Source organism: Haliotis cracherodii, unplaced genomic scaffold (genome assembly GCF_022045235.1).
Source record: "Haliotis cracherodii isolate W230 unplaced genomic scaffold, xgHalCrac1.p SCAF_16, whole genome shotgun sequence".
Classification (NCBI taxonomy): Eukaryota; Metazoa; Mollusca; class Gastropoda; order Lepetellida; family Haliotidae; genus Haliotis; species Haliotis cracherodii.
Genome location: NW_027266271.1, coordinates 32,096,383 through 32,115,993, shown reverse-complemented (window position 1 = coordinate 32,115,993; position 19,611 = coordinate 32,096,383). Strand labels below are relative to the sequence as shown.

Genomic DNA, 19,611 nt, shown 5'->3' with positions numbered 1-19,611 from the left:
TACGCACTCATGTGTTATATGCACCATTAAGAATGGGCATTTAAATTCTGGAAAATATATCTGTCATGTATAATACACACAGACTTTTCTTTAGTATCATATTTGGCTGTCAGCATAAATCACAATATTAACAATCTTTCAACTCTGTTATTTTTTCTTACCAAAACAATATTCTATGAGAGCACCCTTTTTCTAATTTTGAGAGCGCATGGGGGCTTATTACGTCAAATACGGTAAAAATAACAATACAAAATATTGCACCAATTCAAATGTAACTTTTCAGTATTTTTTTACATAATGATTTTAACCCAAAGATTTAATAATTTATTCAAAGTTTCCAACATATGTAACCCCAAGTAATGATTTGTTTATCAGGACACAAGAAACCCGACCTGACACATTGACAGGGTTCCACAGTAATCAAACATGCAGACTCAAGTGTAATCTCAATGGACAAAGGGGAGACAATTTGAAAATTCTGAAGACATAATTATCTCCCCTTAGTGAACATCACCTGTATCCTGTCAGTGAGCAGCTGTACTGCTGACACATTGACATCTCTACTGCAGACATAAGAAAGTTTTATGTTATCATGTGATGATGGTTTTGTTTTAACAGATGAAATCAGTTTTGTTTTTCATTGTTGTCGACTAACTGCATTCACCACATACAGCACGTGACGTTTATCTTAACTCCTAATAAGGACATATGAATGTACAGTCTCCATGATGACATTACCTCGTGGACGACGTCCAGCACATGTCCAGCAGCTTCTGAGTAGTCCGCCTTGGCCGTCAGAGAGTTGCTGGAGCCGGACGACACCGGCGTCTGGAGTGTGTCCAGTAGAGACTTACCGTCCCCACACACCTGCTCACAAAACATTGCAGAAGGTTCACACAACAGCATTAGATATTGGCACTTGTCCTGTAGTCCTTGCCAAACTGCCCAGTTGTTAAGGCATCATAAGGACTAGAAGAAATTTGCCACTTTTAGGCCAAAAAATACATAATAGTCTTGGTTCTCAGGGACCACCCACATCATCATAAAGTCCGCTCCATGTTTCCTTATTATTTTAATTTTAATTTTTTTTTTTAATCTTTAAATATTCCGCATCTCGAACACACAACCCCAGCAGTGAAATGCTACAATACTTAAGCACAACATGATTTTTGAAAACAACATTTAGTTACATACTAGCTTGAACAACCCGCAATAAAAATACACCACCTGCCCGCACGATATTTTCAAAAGCCATTGCCTGAGAACCAATTCTTTAATATTTTTAAGCCTTAAGAATTGTGCTATATGTTATCATTATGAGGACTAGTGGACTAAAACTGTTAGTTTCTACCGCTGACAACCATTGAAAGAGATTACTAATTGCTTAAAATTACACGACTACAAACTAACTCATTTGAAAGTTGGGCTCATGTATAGTGCGAGATTCTCTTTATTGTACAATATACTGACAAGCACTTGCACTTGTCCAGTTACAGAAGTACTTGTTGCCTCAGAACATCATTACTTCAGTACATTGTTACAGCTCTGTGTGAAGGTCTTGTTGCCTCAGTTACCTCAGCTTATTGTTGTATTGTTGTTGTTAGTTGTTTAAAGCTACACTCGGCAATATTCCAGCTATATGACGGCAGTCTGTAAATATTCTAGTCTGGACCAGACAATCCAGTAATTGATATTATCAGCATCGATCCACGCAATTGGGATATGATGACATGCATCAACCATGTCAGCAAGCCTGACCACCGGATCCTGTTAGTCGCCTCTTACGACAAGCATAGTCGCCTTTCTACGGCAAGCATGGGTTGCTGAACTCCTATTCTACACTGTTATGGATTTTCTGACGCTTAAGAAACATACATAGTTTTCTCACTAGTCACAAGAAAGCTGTAAAACATTTCACTCACTTCTAAAAGACAACTTTAGTTTAAAAAGTCAAGCCATCATATGAGTTTTTACAATCTCTGTGAGACGCCACAACCCTTGTTATAGCAGGGGTACTCGCGATAAACATGGCCGTCCAAAAACATATGATGTCCGAAAACATATGATCCAACGATAACATACATGTATTGCCATGGTTACTGACCTCAGCGTAGGTTTGTGTGATGGTCTCGATGAGGTTCTGGTGTTGCTGGAGTGCCTCTTCCAGGTCCTCAATATGAGATGGTATCCGCAGGTTCTCACACACATTCTGCCAGCTTGTTACCTGAGCCAGGTACTGCAACATCAACAACACGCCATGTTAAACAACACCAACAACACACCACGTTAAACAACATCATCAACACACCATGTTAAACACCACCAACAACACACCATGTTAAACAACATCAACAACACACCATGTTAAACACAACAAACAATACGACATGTTAAACAACATCAACAATACACCATGTTAAACAACATCAACAACACACCATGTTAAACACCACAAACAATACGCCATGTTAAACAACATCAACAACACACCATGTTAAACAACATCAACAACACGCAATGTTAAACACCACAAAAATATGCCATGTTAAACAACACCAACAACACACCATGTTAAACAACATCAACAACACACCATGTTAAACAACACCAACAACATGCCATGTTAAACACCACTAACAATACGCCATGTTAAACAACATCAACAACACACCATGTTAAACAACATCAACAACACACCATGTTAAACACAACAAACAATATGCCTTGTTAAACAACATCAACAACACGCCATGTTAAACAACATCAACAACATGCCATGTTAAACAACACCAACAACACACCATGTTAAACACCACCAACAACACACCATGTTAAACAACATCAACAACATGCCATGTTAAACAACACCAACAACACACCATGTTAAACAACATCAACAACATGTCATGTTAAACACCACCAACAACACACCATGTTAAACAACACCAACAACATGCCATGTTAAACACCACCAACAACACACCATGTTAAACAACACCAACAACATGCCATGTTAAACAACACCAACAACACACCATGTTAAACACCACCAACAACACACCATGTTAAACAACACCAACAACATGCCATGTTAAACACCACTAACAATACGCCATGTTAAGCAACATCAACAACACACCATGTTAAACAACATCAACAACACACCATGTTAAACAACAACACCAACAACATGCCATGTTAAACAACACCAACAACACGCCATGTTAAACACCACCAACAACACACCATGTTAAACAACATCAACAACACACCATGTTAAACAACACCAACAACATGCCATGTTAAACAACACCAACAACACACCATGTTAAACAACATCAACAACATGTCATGTTAAACACCACTAACAATACGCCATGTTAAACAACATCAACAACACACCATGTTAAACAACACCAACAACACACCATGTTAAACACCACCAACAACACGCCATGTTAAACACCACCAACAACACACCATGTTAAACACCACCAACAACACGCCATGTTAAACACCACAAACAATACACTATGTCAAACTACATCAAACTGAGACTTTAACCACTTCCAATGTTCCAATAACAAGAGAAGATTTCATTCTTTCCAATGATGAGAGAAATATTGCACACATTGTATAACTGGAGAAACATTTCGTATGCAAGTATCACTATGACAACATTGATGGCGCCCACCTGCTCGGCCTTCTTGTGGAACATGACCGACATGCGTAGGACAGTGCTCCGGTCGTCGAGGGCAGCGGCCAGACTCTTCCACTCTCGCTCTAGTTTCCCAGCCTGCATGCGGATTGTCTTGGAAGCGTAGTGTCCGGCATCACACAGACGCTGCGCCATCCCCAGGATACGAGTTATATTCACATATACATTCTGAAACAAACACATCATGTACATTTACATTCTGAAACAAACACATTGTCATAGTGATTCAATCAAAACTCCAGTAATTTCTTTTGGTGTTGCCATAGTTTATAAAATTTCACTATTGAGAATTGTGCTCTTTGTCTGCTTTTATGAGGCGTACAGTGACATTTGTAGGTTTGCATCAGGTGTTCAGTAACACAGACTTGGAAACAGGGAGTTTCTGTGATGCAACATCAGCCATGACATCTTCTGAATGTGATGAGGCTGGTCCAGGCTGGTCCAGGTCGTGATAGCATGAATGCAGCCATCACAGAACAACGGGCCCCCGGCAGGGTTGGGTCTTGACTGGGTTGGGCCGATGTGTGAGAGGAAGTCAGCCTATCCATCCAGCTATCAGCTGCTTTCTGACTCCAGGCTCAAACTGTTTCCCTCGCAATGTAACAAAGCAATAACTGGATCCCAATTGGATGACAATCTTGATTTTATTCTTCTGCAGAATCTGGACACTTAAAGTGGCTGTTACTGTCAAGTCAGTAGTTGCCAAGAGTGATCTAAGTGGCTCCCACAACAACAAGAATGTCAGCAAATAGAATGTGTAAACTATGCTTACCACAGCACTAGTAGCAAACTGACTATGTTCAGATTCCAGTTCAACAGCAAACTGGTGAGATGTCCCGATTTCTGTATAGTTGACTAGAAACAGATCTCGGTTATGACTAATCCAGTCAAACATCTGCAAAAACACAGAGATCATGATGTATGTTTTGTATGTTGAGACACACACAACTTAAACAAAGAAGTAAACGCTGGTGTCACTTTCCCCACCCCGACATACACTCCCACTCATTCCCCACTCCGATACTTATTTTTCCCTTCCACCCCCTCACCCAAATACCCACTTTCCCCTCCTACCTCCCACCCCGATATTCACTTTCCCCAACCCCTAACCCCAATACCCACTTTCCCCTCCTACCTTCCACCCCGATATTCACTTTCCCCAACCCCTAACCCCAATACCCACTTTCCCCTCCTACCTCCCACCCCGATATTCACATTCCCCAACCCCTAACCCCAATACCCGCTTTCCCCTCCTACCTTCCACCCCGATATTCACTTTCCCCAACCCCGAACCCCAATACCCACTTTCCCCTCCTACCTCCCACCCCAATAATCACTTTCCCCAACCCCTAACCCCAATACCCACTTTCCCCTCCTACCTTCCACCCCGATATTCACTTTCCCCAACCCCTAACCCCAATACCCACTTTCCCCTCCTACCTCCCACCCCCATATTCACATTCCCAAACCCCTAACCCCAATATCCACTTTCCCCTCCTACCTTCCACCCCGATATTCACTTTCCCCAACCCCTAACCCCAATATCCACTTTCCCCTCCTACCTCCCACCCCGATATTCATTTGTCTGACCTCTGTCACAGGTACTCACTTTCTCCATCCCTGACCCACATACTCAACTGTCGGACCTCTGTCACCGGTACTCACTTTCTCCATCCCTGACCCCCATACTCAACTGTTGGCCCCTTGACACAGGTAGTCACTTTCTCCATCCCTGACCCCCATACTCAACTGTTGGCCCCTTGACACAGGTACTCACTTTCTCCATCCCTGACCCCCATACTCAACTGTCGGCGCCCTGACACCGGTACTCACTTTCTCCATCCCTGACCCCCATACTCAACTGTGGGCCCCTTGACACAGGTACTCACTTTCTCCATCCCTGACCCCATACTCAACTGTCGGACCTCTGACACAGGTACTCACTTTCTCCATCCCTGACCCACATACTCAACTGTCAGACCTCTGACACAGGTACTCACTTTCTCCATCCCTGACCCCCATACTCAACTGTCGGAACTCTGACACAGGTACTCACTTTCTCCATCCCTGACCCCCATACTCAACTGTCGGCCCCTTGACACCGGTACTCACTTTCTCCATCCCTGACCCCCATACTCAACTGTGGGCCCCTTGACACAGGTACTCAAGTAGTATAGGTAATAGGGGTTCTGGCTCACTTCCACTGGAGCTGGATTCATATACCTATACTGCTACTACAGGGGGAATTTTTTATGCCAAAATGATTATGCGATTCAACGATAGTCATGAGATTCAGCTCCAGCTCACCAATACCTTGGTCCAATCATTGCTTTAGATGAGTCTAAATGGTAATAAAAATATTCTTCATTATTTTTATCTATAAAGTGATATTCAACATTTTTATTAAGTTCTTCGTTCATTTTACTAGGAGATCAGACTATATAACTACACTCTTTTTGTAAATTGATAAGAAACAATTGATTACCGTATTTGGTTGGTTTGACATCACTGATATAATAAAACCCTTGTGGTAATTCTCTCCATTTAATAGTTTTTTCCATTATTATATATTTATGTAAGCATTTGTCTAAATGTAATCACACGATAGTAAGCAATTTATTTTTAATCTCCAACCAGTTCTTTGGTTTTGGCACGGAATAATTGACGCGCTTGTTGCTTCCCTTGTTCTATGAACTTTTTTTTATCGTCTTCGCTAATACCATTGGTCTTATGAGATTTTGATCGAATCTCCTGCTTCATTTCATTGTATTTGGTGAGTTCCGACAGCACTAAACGAAACTCCTTCTCGGATATCTTGCAATCGGCCACTGCTGTCGAAATATGATCCTCGATGCTGTTCAACTTTGCATCGGCGAGTATCCGAATACTATCGTGTTTTAATGCTTTCTTTTGCAACCTGCGAGAAATGAATTTTATGGCTATTCCTGCCAGTCCCGAGGCTCCAGCCGCTATTTCCATGCCGAGCACGATAGGCGCGGCGATTATAGTTGATAGTAAACCGACACCGGCTACACCGAGTCCCATGCCAGCTACTACAAGAGCGGTGTCAACTCCGTCCAGAGCATTTACGACTCTGCGATACTTTTTATACAATCCAAGTCTCAACTCCCTATCCTTTTCTATTCGATGTTTTATGTCGCTTATTTGATGTAATCGAAATCCATCAACAGTTTCCATCATTTCATCGAGCGCTGGATATAAACTCATAGTGTATATTACGAATATATAATAGTCTTTAATTGGTCTTGCTTAAATGTTTTGAGAGTATACATCAACCTTATCAAATGTATATTATACGGCAAGAATATCTTAGAAAGGGAAATACTACCACTTTTAATAATTTGAACCCCCTCGAGGGATGTAACGGGTGATGCACCGACATGAATAATACTGCAACGTTGACGCTCGTGTTTCTTGAGCCATTTAATCGATAGACCTGGTAATATTTCGAAGGCATCTACCGGTGCATCTCCGAACAAGACTTCAATAATAAGCGTAGAAATATTAGGTATTGCACTCAAGTTCTGTTTAATATCATCGAATTCTGTAACCAAATTTAAACTAACATTTTGGATTGCCGGACGACTATATAACATATGACCTGGTTTTTCTGGCAGGGGAGTGACTAACACACTTTTTCGTTTTGAGGGGATATAGGCCGCGAGTACGATGCCACTATTTATTATCTTAGTTAAATTATGTCCCTTACCCATCATCGCATAAGGTGGGGTAATGACGATATTCAGTAGCCACTTGATGTTTGCCTCGACCATAGTCCATTTATTCTCACTGTTGTAAATGATATTGTACGGAGTGGTTTTAAGGAGTCTACTAACGTCGACATCGCTTAAATCTTCTAGATTACCCGTGAATGTGACTTCTTTCCGCTTGTATACATTATCGTGTAAGTGTAAAGCGTATAACTTACCATTGGTACCGGGTTTACCGAATCCTTCTGTGTCTCCGAGATCGGAAAGCGCAATTGTATTACATTGTCTGAGCGTTCCAGGGCCTGATGCATCAACCATTATTTATGATATGGAGTGTTACACTTAAGTATCCTATATGTACAGGTTGGTGTTTTACATCTAATACAGAAATTTTGAGGTCTGAAATAATACCACGCTTCAATTTTTTATATTGTAATGATGAGAAAGATTCCGTTCTACCGCTATTGTATTTTTCATTTTTCACTGGAACACTTCTGAGCAAAGTTGAAGGACTTTCTTGTTGAATATTATCCGTCGTGCTTATTTGATCAAGATGGATGCACAACTCTTTATAGGGAGCTAAATCGGGTAATGTATCTCCCTCATTTGATGAATCGATTATTACAGTATAACCGGCTGCAAATCCAAGTGTAATTCCTAAGTTCCCAATAAAAACTACACCCATTCCTCCAGGGGATAATTTCAGTCTCACAGTCGCCTCATTTTGTGTGAGACTAGCTCCATAAGGCTTAAAATATTCATCATTGAGTGAGCATACGCTGTAATACCCATCAGGTATAGTAATAATTCTATTATGGTCATCACTTCTAAATATCTTATTATTATCTTTCGCAGCACTTATATTGGTCCACCGCGGGTAATACGTTACATCGCATAGAGCGACTTCGAGTTGTCCATCCGAGTTATCGATAGTACGAAGCAGTTCAATAGACTGACCATTTGTTATTCCCAGGAGTGTAACATACATATCAAATATACAATGATACTATATCATAACTTAAATATGGAATCAACCATTATTTATGATATGGAGTGTTACACTTAAGTATCCTATATGTACAGGTTGGTGTTTTACATCTAATACAGAAATTTTGAGGTTTGAAATAATACCCCGCTTTAATTTTTTATATTGTAATAACGAGAAAGATTTCGTTCTATAGCTATTGTATTTTACATCTTTGACCGGAACACTTCTGAGCAAAGTTGAAGGACTTTCTAGTTGAATATTATCCGTTGTGCTTATTTGATCAAGATGGATGCACAACTCTTTATAGGGAGCTAAATCGGGTACGTTGATAATACTTGAAATCATTGTTGTGCCGCGTTGTAATGTTATTGTATTATAAAATCCAAGTGTGTGTGCTAAGTTCTCATCAATATTTATATCATCGTTTTCATTGATGATTTTCACTTTCCCATTGGCCTCACTTTGTGTGATACTAATTCCATTATGAAATTCATTCTTAAAAAATTCATTCTTAAAAAATTCATCATTGAGTGAGCTTATGCTGTAATACCCATCAGGTATAGTAACAATTCTATTTTTGTCATATGTTACTACTATCTTATTATTACCTCTCGCAGCACTTATATTGGTCCACCGTTGGTAATACGTTATATCGCATAGAGCTACTTCGAGTTGTCCATCCGAGTTATCGATAGTTTGAAGCAGTTCAATAGACTGACCATTTGTTATTCCCGGGAGTGTAACATACATATTAAATATACAATGATGCTATATCATAACTTAAATATGAAATCGACTTACATTACTAATCAATCGATTATAGTAACTGCCTCTGGTGCTGAATTTTTAGTTAAATTCCCCGATATCTTTGAAAACTACAGAGTCACGGCAACTAGCGATAAAATGGTTCACGATTGGTTTCACAATCCGATGCAATTTTGGCAGAATCAGTTAAACTTTGCCATATGGTGTGCCACAACGGGATGTGGCGTATCTCTTTACGCTCCAGGATTTGAACTGAATAAGTCTGTTATGTCATTTCACGTGTACTATCAGATTAGACGTATACTTAAAGAAATTAGTGCTCCATTACCGCAGGATCGAGCGTGGAATTCCACAAATAATAATTATGATAGGTCCGCGTATGAGCGTATTTATAGGAATTTAATGTTTCTACGAGTAAAGATTGGCGTATTAAAGGAGCAAACCATGGTCTAGGTGTACCTTACACAGAGGAAAATAAATCTGTCAAAGAAGAAAGCGATTATGTATATAAAGTACTTAATAAACTTCCAGTTAATTTTGGTAAGTTGTATAGTACCAGCAAACTTTACGCAAGAATATATGATCATTGGCATAAAACCGGTGATTGGTATAAAGGCTGGGAACTTTATAGTAACGATTGGAGAGGGGATATTATGAGTTTTAAGAGTGGTTTAATTTATATTGTTACAAAATTTATACAAATGAACGATACCGCAGACGCTTGGAATGAATTTCTTAATGATAAAACGGAAAATAATTTTACTAACCCAGGATTTGTAAGAGTTAATGAATCGATAAGAACTTATGTATGGGCAATTCTCGGTGCACAATCGCAAACACGAACGTCCATTATCGGTTCTGGGACGGCACTCGATGCGCAAAAACAGTTTGTCGCAAACGTGGAGGACGCCATTAATTCACCAGTTGACATACCATCGTCTATAAAGCGTTTTCAAGATGCATTACAGTACGCTCAATCCAAAGTGGACTACGTTTATGCGCCGGGACTATACATGTCTCCGAGTAATATGGAACTTAAGATCGGTCAAGTGATAGGTTATAATAATAAAATTGTTATCGCTACCGATCAACAAAAACCAGGTATAAATTCAGATATGAACGTCGAATTAATAACGCAAACGATCACGGGTGAAAAGGGAATAGTCAAGCCGCAAACATCTTTTAATGCGCAACCATCTACTGATGTACAAGTGTCACCGCATATTGCGGCTAAAAATCAACAACATATCGATGAAAAAACAGCGCTTGTAGTGGGTGGAGTCTCGGTTGGCTTACTCATGATTTGGTTAAATAGTCTTTAGCGAATACGTACAACAGCCCTGCAATTGCTACGATCAACCCCCACAAGTTTTGACTAAGCCAAGTGGTGGTCTTAGCTAATAAATTCAATAGCCAGGAAACAACACTCCCTATTATACCGGGAAGTGCGGCCGCGGCTTTCTCAGCTAGCTTTCCCAGTGCTGAACCTAATGCTTTTAAATGCTTTTTTATCCACTCTTTTATACCGTTTTTATCGTTAGGCGGTGATCCGCCTCCACCTGTGCCACCTGTTAACGAGAGAGTCAAAGTCGATATAATAAATCCCAACGCGGTTAAAATACTAGCAATTGTTATTCCCTGTTCTCTGAACAATGTTTTAATTTTATCGGCCAGTGTAGTGTCATCGTTGAGGACTTGATCGATAGTTTCTCGAATACGACTGATTTGCGAACGAAGTGCCTTTCTATTACTGGAAGCAGCTTCGAGGCGGGCCAATCTTTCCTCTTCTAGGTTACGCAATCTTTCAGCAACGCGGCGTCTACTGAACTCATCGCCCGCCTGTTTGAGTTTTGTTTTCTCTTGAGCTATATGTTTGTCGATTTCGGATAGCTTGGCTATATTATTGATGAGTTCTCCCCGCATAGTTTGCATTGCCTTGTCAAGACCTCGTAATTCCCTAATACTGAACTCTGATACCTGTAACGTGGAATTATCGTAATAGGTATCTAAGATTTCTCCGAGTCCGTTCGAGGCCACCATCGAGGCTGCTTCCAAAACATCTGTATTAACGAGTTCTTTCCTCATAGTCTGAAGAGCCTTAGTAGTCTTCGCGGGAAGTCGTCCGTATTCTACAAAACCTAATTTATCACGAACAAACTGGCGGCTATATCTGCCGGCTATAGTAGACAAGGCTAGGGGCTTACGAGTACTATAATGCATAAGATCAATATGCGGAGAGTCACGTACTCGCAATGTTCCTTTACTATCTAGCATAAACTTTGAATAGTCACGACCTATTGGGATAACATAATTTTTATCATCTTTTAATGCATCGTAATAATCATCAACGGCTGATTGTAAAAGTTCATCATTTACGGTTGGGATCATAAAGCTTGTTTCATCAGTACCCTCTTCGACGGTACTAGTATCAGTTATGTTATCTAGATCAAAGTCATTATGTTCAAAATTAGTCATTTTTATATTAAACATAGGGTACATGTTTTCAATATAACAATGTCTTCGCAATACGGACGCAAGTTAAACCCACAACGCAGACTTCGGGATCCATTAGGGGTCAAAGCAATTCGTCAGTCTGTTACTATAACTAATAACCCTAGTACCATCGATCAGAATCAAACGCTTCTGGTTCGCTTTCCTAATCTAGGCGCACACGATGTGTTAGTTCCGGGAACTGTCCGACTATCATTTACGATTGTTTTGAATTCTACCGACGTTAACAGGGAGCCGGTTCAGAACTTAGGTCGTGCTATCGTTAAGAAAATCGCCATTAAAATTAGCGGTAATGAGGTTTTGAGTATCGACGATAGCGATGTATACTATTGTTACATAGATCTCTGGAGAACGGATAAAGAGCGGGAAAACTTACAGTACCAAGGTATTTGTAATAAGAACACATTGAGACTGCGCGTAGATGCTGATAATGGTGATGGTACCATCGTAAAAGATCAGGCAGTTGCCGACGCATTAGGTAACCGATTCTATATTCCCCTAGACTTTGAATTACTAGATTCCCACATGCCATTTTATCAAGCATCCCTAGGCGATAGGTTAGAATACGAACTCACTTTTAACGACTACGGTAGAGTAATCAGATCCGCTAATGTAGATGCTAGCTATTCCATTGACAATATCTCGCTCGAGTACGATATGATAACGGATCCCGAATTAGCCAGACAAATTCGTAACCAGTATTCGGGAAGTTTAGCCATTTTGTACGACCGCGTGCTGCGACACCGAAAGATCACGATGGACAAAAAAGATACGTTGTGGAATATCAATCTAAACGTCCCCACGAGGTCTTTGAAGGGTATTTTAATGTTGTTCGAGGACCCCTCCGATGCGTTTAAAAGAAATACCGAGAAGTTCTACAATCCCAAGATTACGAAAGTAGAATTGACTATCGAGGGCGTTCCTAATCAACTATATAGCCAAGGAATGCTATCGCATCACCAGTGGGATGAGATTAAAAAACTTCCTTCTATAAAACGTTCTCCGGAAGTTAACGCGGTCGTGAAAGATCTGTCTCTCGGGAGTGTATCGATGGGTGAATACCTCACCTCGAAGTACGCGCTATGGCTCGACATGCGAACAACGGACGATGACCAATTACACGGCAGTGGGAGGAGAATAGAAAATGCTAGCGAGGGTGCCACCATACAGATAACGAAGCTCCAGGAATCAGCTGGTAAATTAAACATATATTTGTACGTGATTATGGATGCGCAACTTAATATACAAAATGGGAGATTCGTGCAAGCAATCTATTGATAATCTTTTACCTAAAGATCCGCACTGCGCTATCATATGCGGGCAAACGGGCTGCGGAAAAACAGCCTTTATTCTAGATATTTTAGAAAGTCATTATCGGGACGTTTTCGATCATATTATTATTCTGTGCCCGACTATAAGCGTTAATAAAACATACTTATCGAGAGATTGGGTAATGAATGACGACGGAATACACAGAGTCGATCCGGGCGATCGTTTACAAGACTGTCTCCGAGTATGTCACGAAAAATACAAAGGAAAATCAACCCTTTTCGTAATAGACGACTGCAGCGCGAGTAAAGAATTAACAAAAAAGAAAGATATGCTTTCGTATTTAGCATTCTCCGGTCGGCATACTCAACATAGCGTTTGGGTACTTACTCAAAAATACAACTCTGTCCTGAAAGATCTCAGAGAGCAGACCAAATGGGTAGCGCTGTTTCATTGCAAAGATCGAGATTCATTCGAGGAATGTTTACGCGAAAATGATGTCATTTATACCAAGAATGAACGTGACAAAGTCAGAAAAGTGTTAGCAGCAACGAAGCACTGTAAACTCGTATTAAAAACCGATCAACCAGCTGCTTACGCAATTGCTTAGCAAAATTATAGCAAAAATCTAGCAAAATGTAGCAAAAATGTAGCAAAATGTAGCAAATTGAACATTAGCGGTTAATATTACATAAAATGTGGTTCGAAATCATCATTCTTTCGCAACAGTTCATTATTACGGGATGTATTGGATATGTCATATTATATTATGTTAGACTTAAATATCTCCTTAGGTATTACATTATGGAATGCGACGAACTCATCGAACAAATGCTCAAAGAATCTGATCCTGATGTTGATAAATCTTTAGATAAACATAGAGAAAGACTCGCGGCTTTGGTAGCCGGTGGAAAATGTTCCCAATATTTGGGCGAAAATTATACCATCGAAAAAATTGATAACATGACCGACGAAGAGATTAAAAAACTGTACGCACGTTACGAGTCTAGACTGGGAGCTACCATGACTAAAACTATAGGGTCGTCTATATTACAACTATACACAGTCGTAGCTAGTACGTTTCTCCCCATCCCGGCAGAACATCGCATGTATTTATGCGAATCTCTAGAGAAAGACCCATTCATCGAACACGCTATAAGTGCAGTGAGCTGTGAGTTTTATCATAGATTCGGAATGTTCTTAGCTCCACTCACCACAGCTTTAATAACGGCTAGGTATTGTCAATTTAAACATACGTGCCCACTTAATAATATAAAGAACGAAGTTCAAATAAATAATGGAGACACAACAGATTGCGGAAACACAACAGATTGCGGAAACGCAACAACAGATTGCGGAAACAGAACCACAAGTGAATGAGGAACCACCACAAGTGAATGCACGACAAAAACAAGCTAGAGTTACTAAGAACCCCAAAAAAATAGCCGCAGGAAGGAAGGGAGGGCTGGCGCGCAAAGCAAAATAAATAAATAATTCAAATCCGATTAAAACATGGACACTAGTAGGAGTTGCTGGTATAGCGGCTGTATGGTTCTTTTATAAGACCGGAGAAGAGAAAACGTCACCCCCGCCGCAACAACAAGTTCAATTAGAGGTTAGTCCTCATATAATGCTATAAGAAGCATGACTACTCCAGTTACAGACGGTAAAATGTTGGTAAATGCGACGTATCATTCAGCGGTGGTCACCGGCTTGGCCATTGGCTATGCCCGTATGGCTAAAATGCTTACTAAAGCCACACCTCCCAAGCTAGATTTTAATGGATTTGATATAGGTATGATGATTCTGGATATTGGATTAGCAATGGCAACGAAGGATATGCTCATCAAACAAGGACTTATCCAGGAAGACATAATGAAGTAATTAAACATTTGAATATTTATATGAATATAAACATTTGAATATTATTAAACATGGCATCAATTGCGATGATGGTCGGTGGAGCTGTTGTTAATGCTCTAGCTTTTTCGGGGAGTAATTATCTATTTTCCAGTATGAGGGAATCAAACGCTAAAGAAGTTGAAGAGGAGCGTAAACGACATAATAAAGCATTAGAACAATACCAAGCAGCCCAGTTACAATATACGCAGCAGAGAATGAAGAGATTAGACTTTATTCATGAAAAACTGATTAAGGAAGGACATTCAATTCAAACGTTTAAGGATGTCGAATCCGCCATGCACGAATACTACCTCGTTTATGGGAAAAAACTCGACCCAATACCGATACCAACAATGAGTCAGTTTTATACACCGTCAGAGGCTCAGAAAGACCGAGAGGTCGCATTTGTTATTATTGGGTTGTCCGCAGTATTGATATTCAGCTATACACTAGTTTAGATGTAATTTGCATTTAGACAAGTGATATGATAGATGTATATACCATGAATAACTGCAATTTTACACTCATGGGGAAGACGACTCTATGTAACCGCCGCTGTTTTGATGTTTACTGCGGTATACACAATTATTACATCGGGCGCGGAAACATAAACTATACGTGTTCTGTATGCGGGATAGGGGTCAAAGGTCGATATTGTTTATGTAAGGAACACGGTGCTGATAGGGTCAGGAATCAGATTATTTATGCTAGGAAGAGAGATTACATCAATGAGAGGAATAGGTTGGGGAGGATACGTATTTAGATATATGAAAACAACCAATTAGACAAATGAATCATTTTGCATATACCACAATGGTTTTTGTCAGAGAGTTAAAAGCTATGGCAAAGCAACGTGGTCTACGTGGATATTCTCGAATGAGAAAAGCTGAATTGATTACCTTACTCGGTTTGGAACCACCCCAGACTGTTAGAGAACTCAGAGTTCGAGCGAGAAACAGTGGGCTGAGAGGTTATTCTCGAATGATAAGAGCTGAATTGATCGCTTTACTAGAACAAGACGAGGATGATAATGTTAATCAACAACAACAAGACGAGGATGATGATGATAATCAACAACAAGAATTAATATTTGTACCCACATCCGCCGGCGTTGGTAAATATCTAAGAGGTTGGAAGATGGATATTAATTCCAACATGGATGTTAACGATATTAAGCCCATCATATCGAGTAAAATTAACGAGGAATTAGATGATTTACAAAGTATAAAATACCAGCTGACGATTAAAATGACATTGAGTAAAAGTAACGCAGACGATAGTACCGAATATACCGAACCATATTTCCGTAGCAATCAAGAAGTTATAACCGAATCCGATACTATAAACGCATCATTAGATACATCAATTCAGAGGATACAGGAAACTTTAGAACGCTGGACTAATAGAGGTTCGGGTTGGGGTGTGGATAGAATCGATAGTTTATATTTAGATATAGCAAATTATATGCCCTTTAAAGGTGGATCTTATATAGATTTACCCCCGTATTATAAGAAGAAAAAAGCCATAATTAACGTAAAAAATAAATCCGATGACTGTTTAAGAATGATGATAAGATCTGCATTGTTCCCCGTAGACAAAAATGCGGATAGACCTTCTAGCTATCCCCAAAACGATGGACTCAACTTCGATGGTATAGACGAACCTACACCAATATCGCAAATTGATAAGGTGGAAAAGCAAAATAATTTAGCTATAAATGTTTTCGGACATTCTAAAGGAATTGTTGTACACAGAATAAGCTCCGCTCCGGAACATATTCCCAGAATCAATTCATTTCTGATCGAAAAAGATGGTAAATATCATTATACGTGGATAAAGAGTTTAAACAGGGTGCTATACGATCAAACTAAATATAAGGGAAAGAAATATTTCTGCGAAAGATGCCTGCATGGGTACAGCAGACAAGATCTATTAGAATCGCATAAAGAAGACTGTAGAGGTGTTGGACAGACAGCTATCAGGATCGATATGCCTAAAGAGGGAAAAAATATATTAAAATTTGAACATTATTGTAATCAAATGCCAGTACCATACGTAATTTATGCGGACTTCGAAGCGCTTATCAAGCCCATAGAAAATACCAACCATAATAATCAAGATACGTACAAAACTCAAGAACATATTCCTTGTGGGTTTGGATATATAGTTGTAAGATATGATGGGAAAACAAACACTCCCGTGATTTACAGAGGTCCCGATGCAGCTGGAAAGTTCCTAGAATATCTACAAAATGAAGAGAGAATAATCAGGGAAGAATTATCGTGTAAGAAACCCATGCGTATGTCGATAGATGATTGGAGGGCCCACAAAAAGTCAACGAGTTGTCACGTTTGTAATAAACCCCTGGATGGGGATTCCGTAAGAGATCATTGTCACGTCACGGGTAATTATCGGGGAGCCGCTCATAACGAGTGTAACTTGAAACTAAAAATGAATGCTCAAACAATACCCATCCCCGTTGTGTTTCACAACCTTAGGGGATACGATTCACATCTCATTATGCAAGCTATCTCAAAGACCGACGGCGGTTTAACGTGCATTCCCAACAACATGGAAAAATACATATCGTTCTCGTTGACTAAACCTATACATTATAGGGACAAGGATGGGAAATCTAGAATAAAGCAAAGTAATGGGCTTAGATTCATAGACTCCGTACAGTTTCTGTTATCTTCCCTGGACAATTTAGCTAAAGCGAACAATCCCGATGACTTCGCTATAACAAATAAATATACCGATCAAATAACTCGTCATTTGCTGCTGAGAAAAGGTGTATATCCTTACGAATATATGGATGATTGGTCTAGATTCGAAGAAACTGATTTACCACCCCTCGAATCATTCTATAGTAACTTAACGGAATCTATAATAACTGATGCCGATTATGAACACGCTCTGACGGTCTGGGATAAATTAGGTTGTAAGAATTTAGGTGATTATCACGATCTGTACTTAAAAACCGATGTACTGTTACTCGCCGATATATTCGAGATATTTAGAAAGACGTGTTTAAAACAATACGGCTTGGACCCGGCATGGTACTATTCCAGTCCCGGACTATCGTGGGATGCATTGTTGAAGAAGACCGGCGTAGAACTAAAACTACTCACAGATTACGATATGCACTTGTTTATTGAGAAAGGATTAAGAGGGGGTATATCGATGGCAGCGAAAAGGTATTCCAAGGCTAATAATAAATTAGTGGAAGGATACGATCCGAGTAAACCCGACACGCACATATTATATCTCGACGCTAACAATTTGTACGGATGGGCTATGAGTCAACCTTTACCCACGGGTGGTTTTGAGTGGGTCAATGCGAATGATATCAATGTGAATGATGAGAATAAAGGGTACATACTAGAAGTTGACCTGGAATATCCGAGTTCCTTACATAAAGACCATAACAGTTATCCGCTAGCTCTCGAAAGATTAATGGTTAATAAAGACTGGATGTCGGAATATCAACGCTCCTTGATGGGTAATAGTAGGTTAGCTAACGTAGAAAAACTCGTACCAAATTTGATGGATAAGACAAAATATATAGTTCACTACAGAAATCTCCAGTTGTATCTATCGTTAGGTATGAAACTAAAGAAAATACACAGAGTTCTAAAGTTTGATCAAAGCCCTTGGATGGAGCCCTATATAAGGCTGAACACAGATTTAAGAAAGATAGCCACCAGTGATTTCGAAAAGAATCTGTATAAGCTCATGAATAACTCGGTATTCGGTAAAACTATGGAGAATCTAAGGAAGCGTGTTGATGTTAAATTAGTCAGATCTAATGAGGAAGAAAGAGTCAGGAAACTTATAGCCAGTCCGGCTTTTAACAGAAGCAAGATATTCGATAACGACTTAGCCGCGTTGCATATGCAAAAGAGTAATATAAAATTCAACAGACCGGTGTACGTCGGTATGAGTATTCTCGACTTGTCAAAACACTTAATGTATGACTTTTATTACAACGAACTTAAGAAGCAATACGGCGATAGATGCGAGGTGTTATATACCGACACAGATTCTTTGTTGATGGAAATACAAACCGAGGATGTGTATAAAGATATGGCAGAAAAAATAGATATGTACGACACGAGCGATTACCCTAAAGATAATCCACTGCACAGCGTAGTAAATAAAAAGGTGTTAGGTAAGATGAAGGATGAATGTGCTGGGACTCCTATAGCGGAGTATGTCGGATTAAGACCTAAGATGTATTCTATAAAAAAGTCCGATAATGGAGAGATAAGAAAAGCTAAGGGTGTTAAGAAGTATGTTGTAAAAAAGCATATCAAACACGAACAGTATAAAGAATCATTATTCAATGGTAGAACGTTCAAACACGAGATGAACTCTTTAAGAAGTTATGATCATAGGATATATGGATTAAGAATGAACAAGACATCATTATCCCCCTTAGATACAAAGAGATGGATTGATAATGATGGTGTAACTACCTATGCTTATGGTTATGGTGGTAATACCGTACCGTCGGGAACTATGAACAACTCTTCTCGTACAAATGCCCTACCCGGTCCATCTTGAAGATAATAAAGAATAGGCTCTCCTTCTTTCGTAACCAATCTACTAATGTTATACGTCTTAAGGGACCATATGGGATCGGTTGCGCGACGTAGGCCTCCTTCGAGTTCACCTGCCTGGTATAAATATCTTAGCCTTACTCTATCCGGAAGTTTTTGTTCTTT

General features: G+C 39.7%; 1 protein-coding gene across 1 annotated transcript in view; it reads right to left on the bottom strand.

Moving 5' to 3' along the window:
- LOC139464082 (triple functional domain protein-like) overlaps positions 1-19,611 on the bottom strand; it is a 145,757-nt gene that overhangs the window by 114,414 nt on the left and 11,732 nt on the right. The window contains exons 7-10 of the mRNA XM_071245636.1: positions 4,491-4,613; positions 3,695-3,886; positions 2,105-2,236; positions 739-867 (exon numbers count right to left, since the gene is read on the bottom strand). Of these exons, the coding sequence (XP_071101737.1) occupies positions 739-867; positions 2,105-2,236; positions 3,695-3,886; positions 4,491-4,613 (576 nt within the window). The remainder of the gene's footprint in view (positions 1-738; positions 868-2,104; positions 2,237-3,694; positions 3,887-4,490; positions 4,614-19,611) is intronic.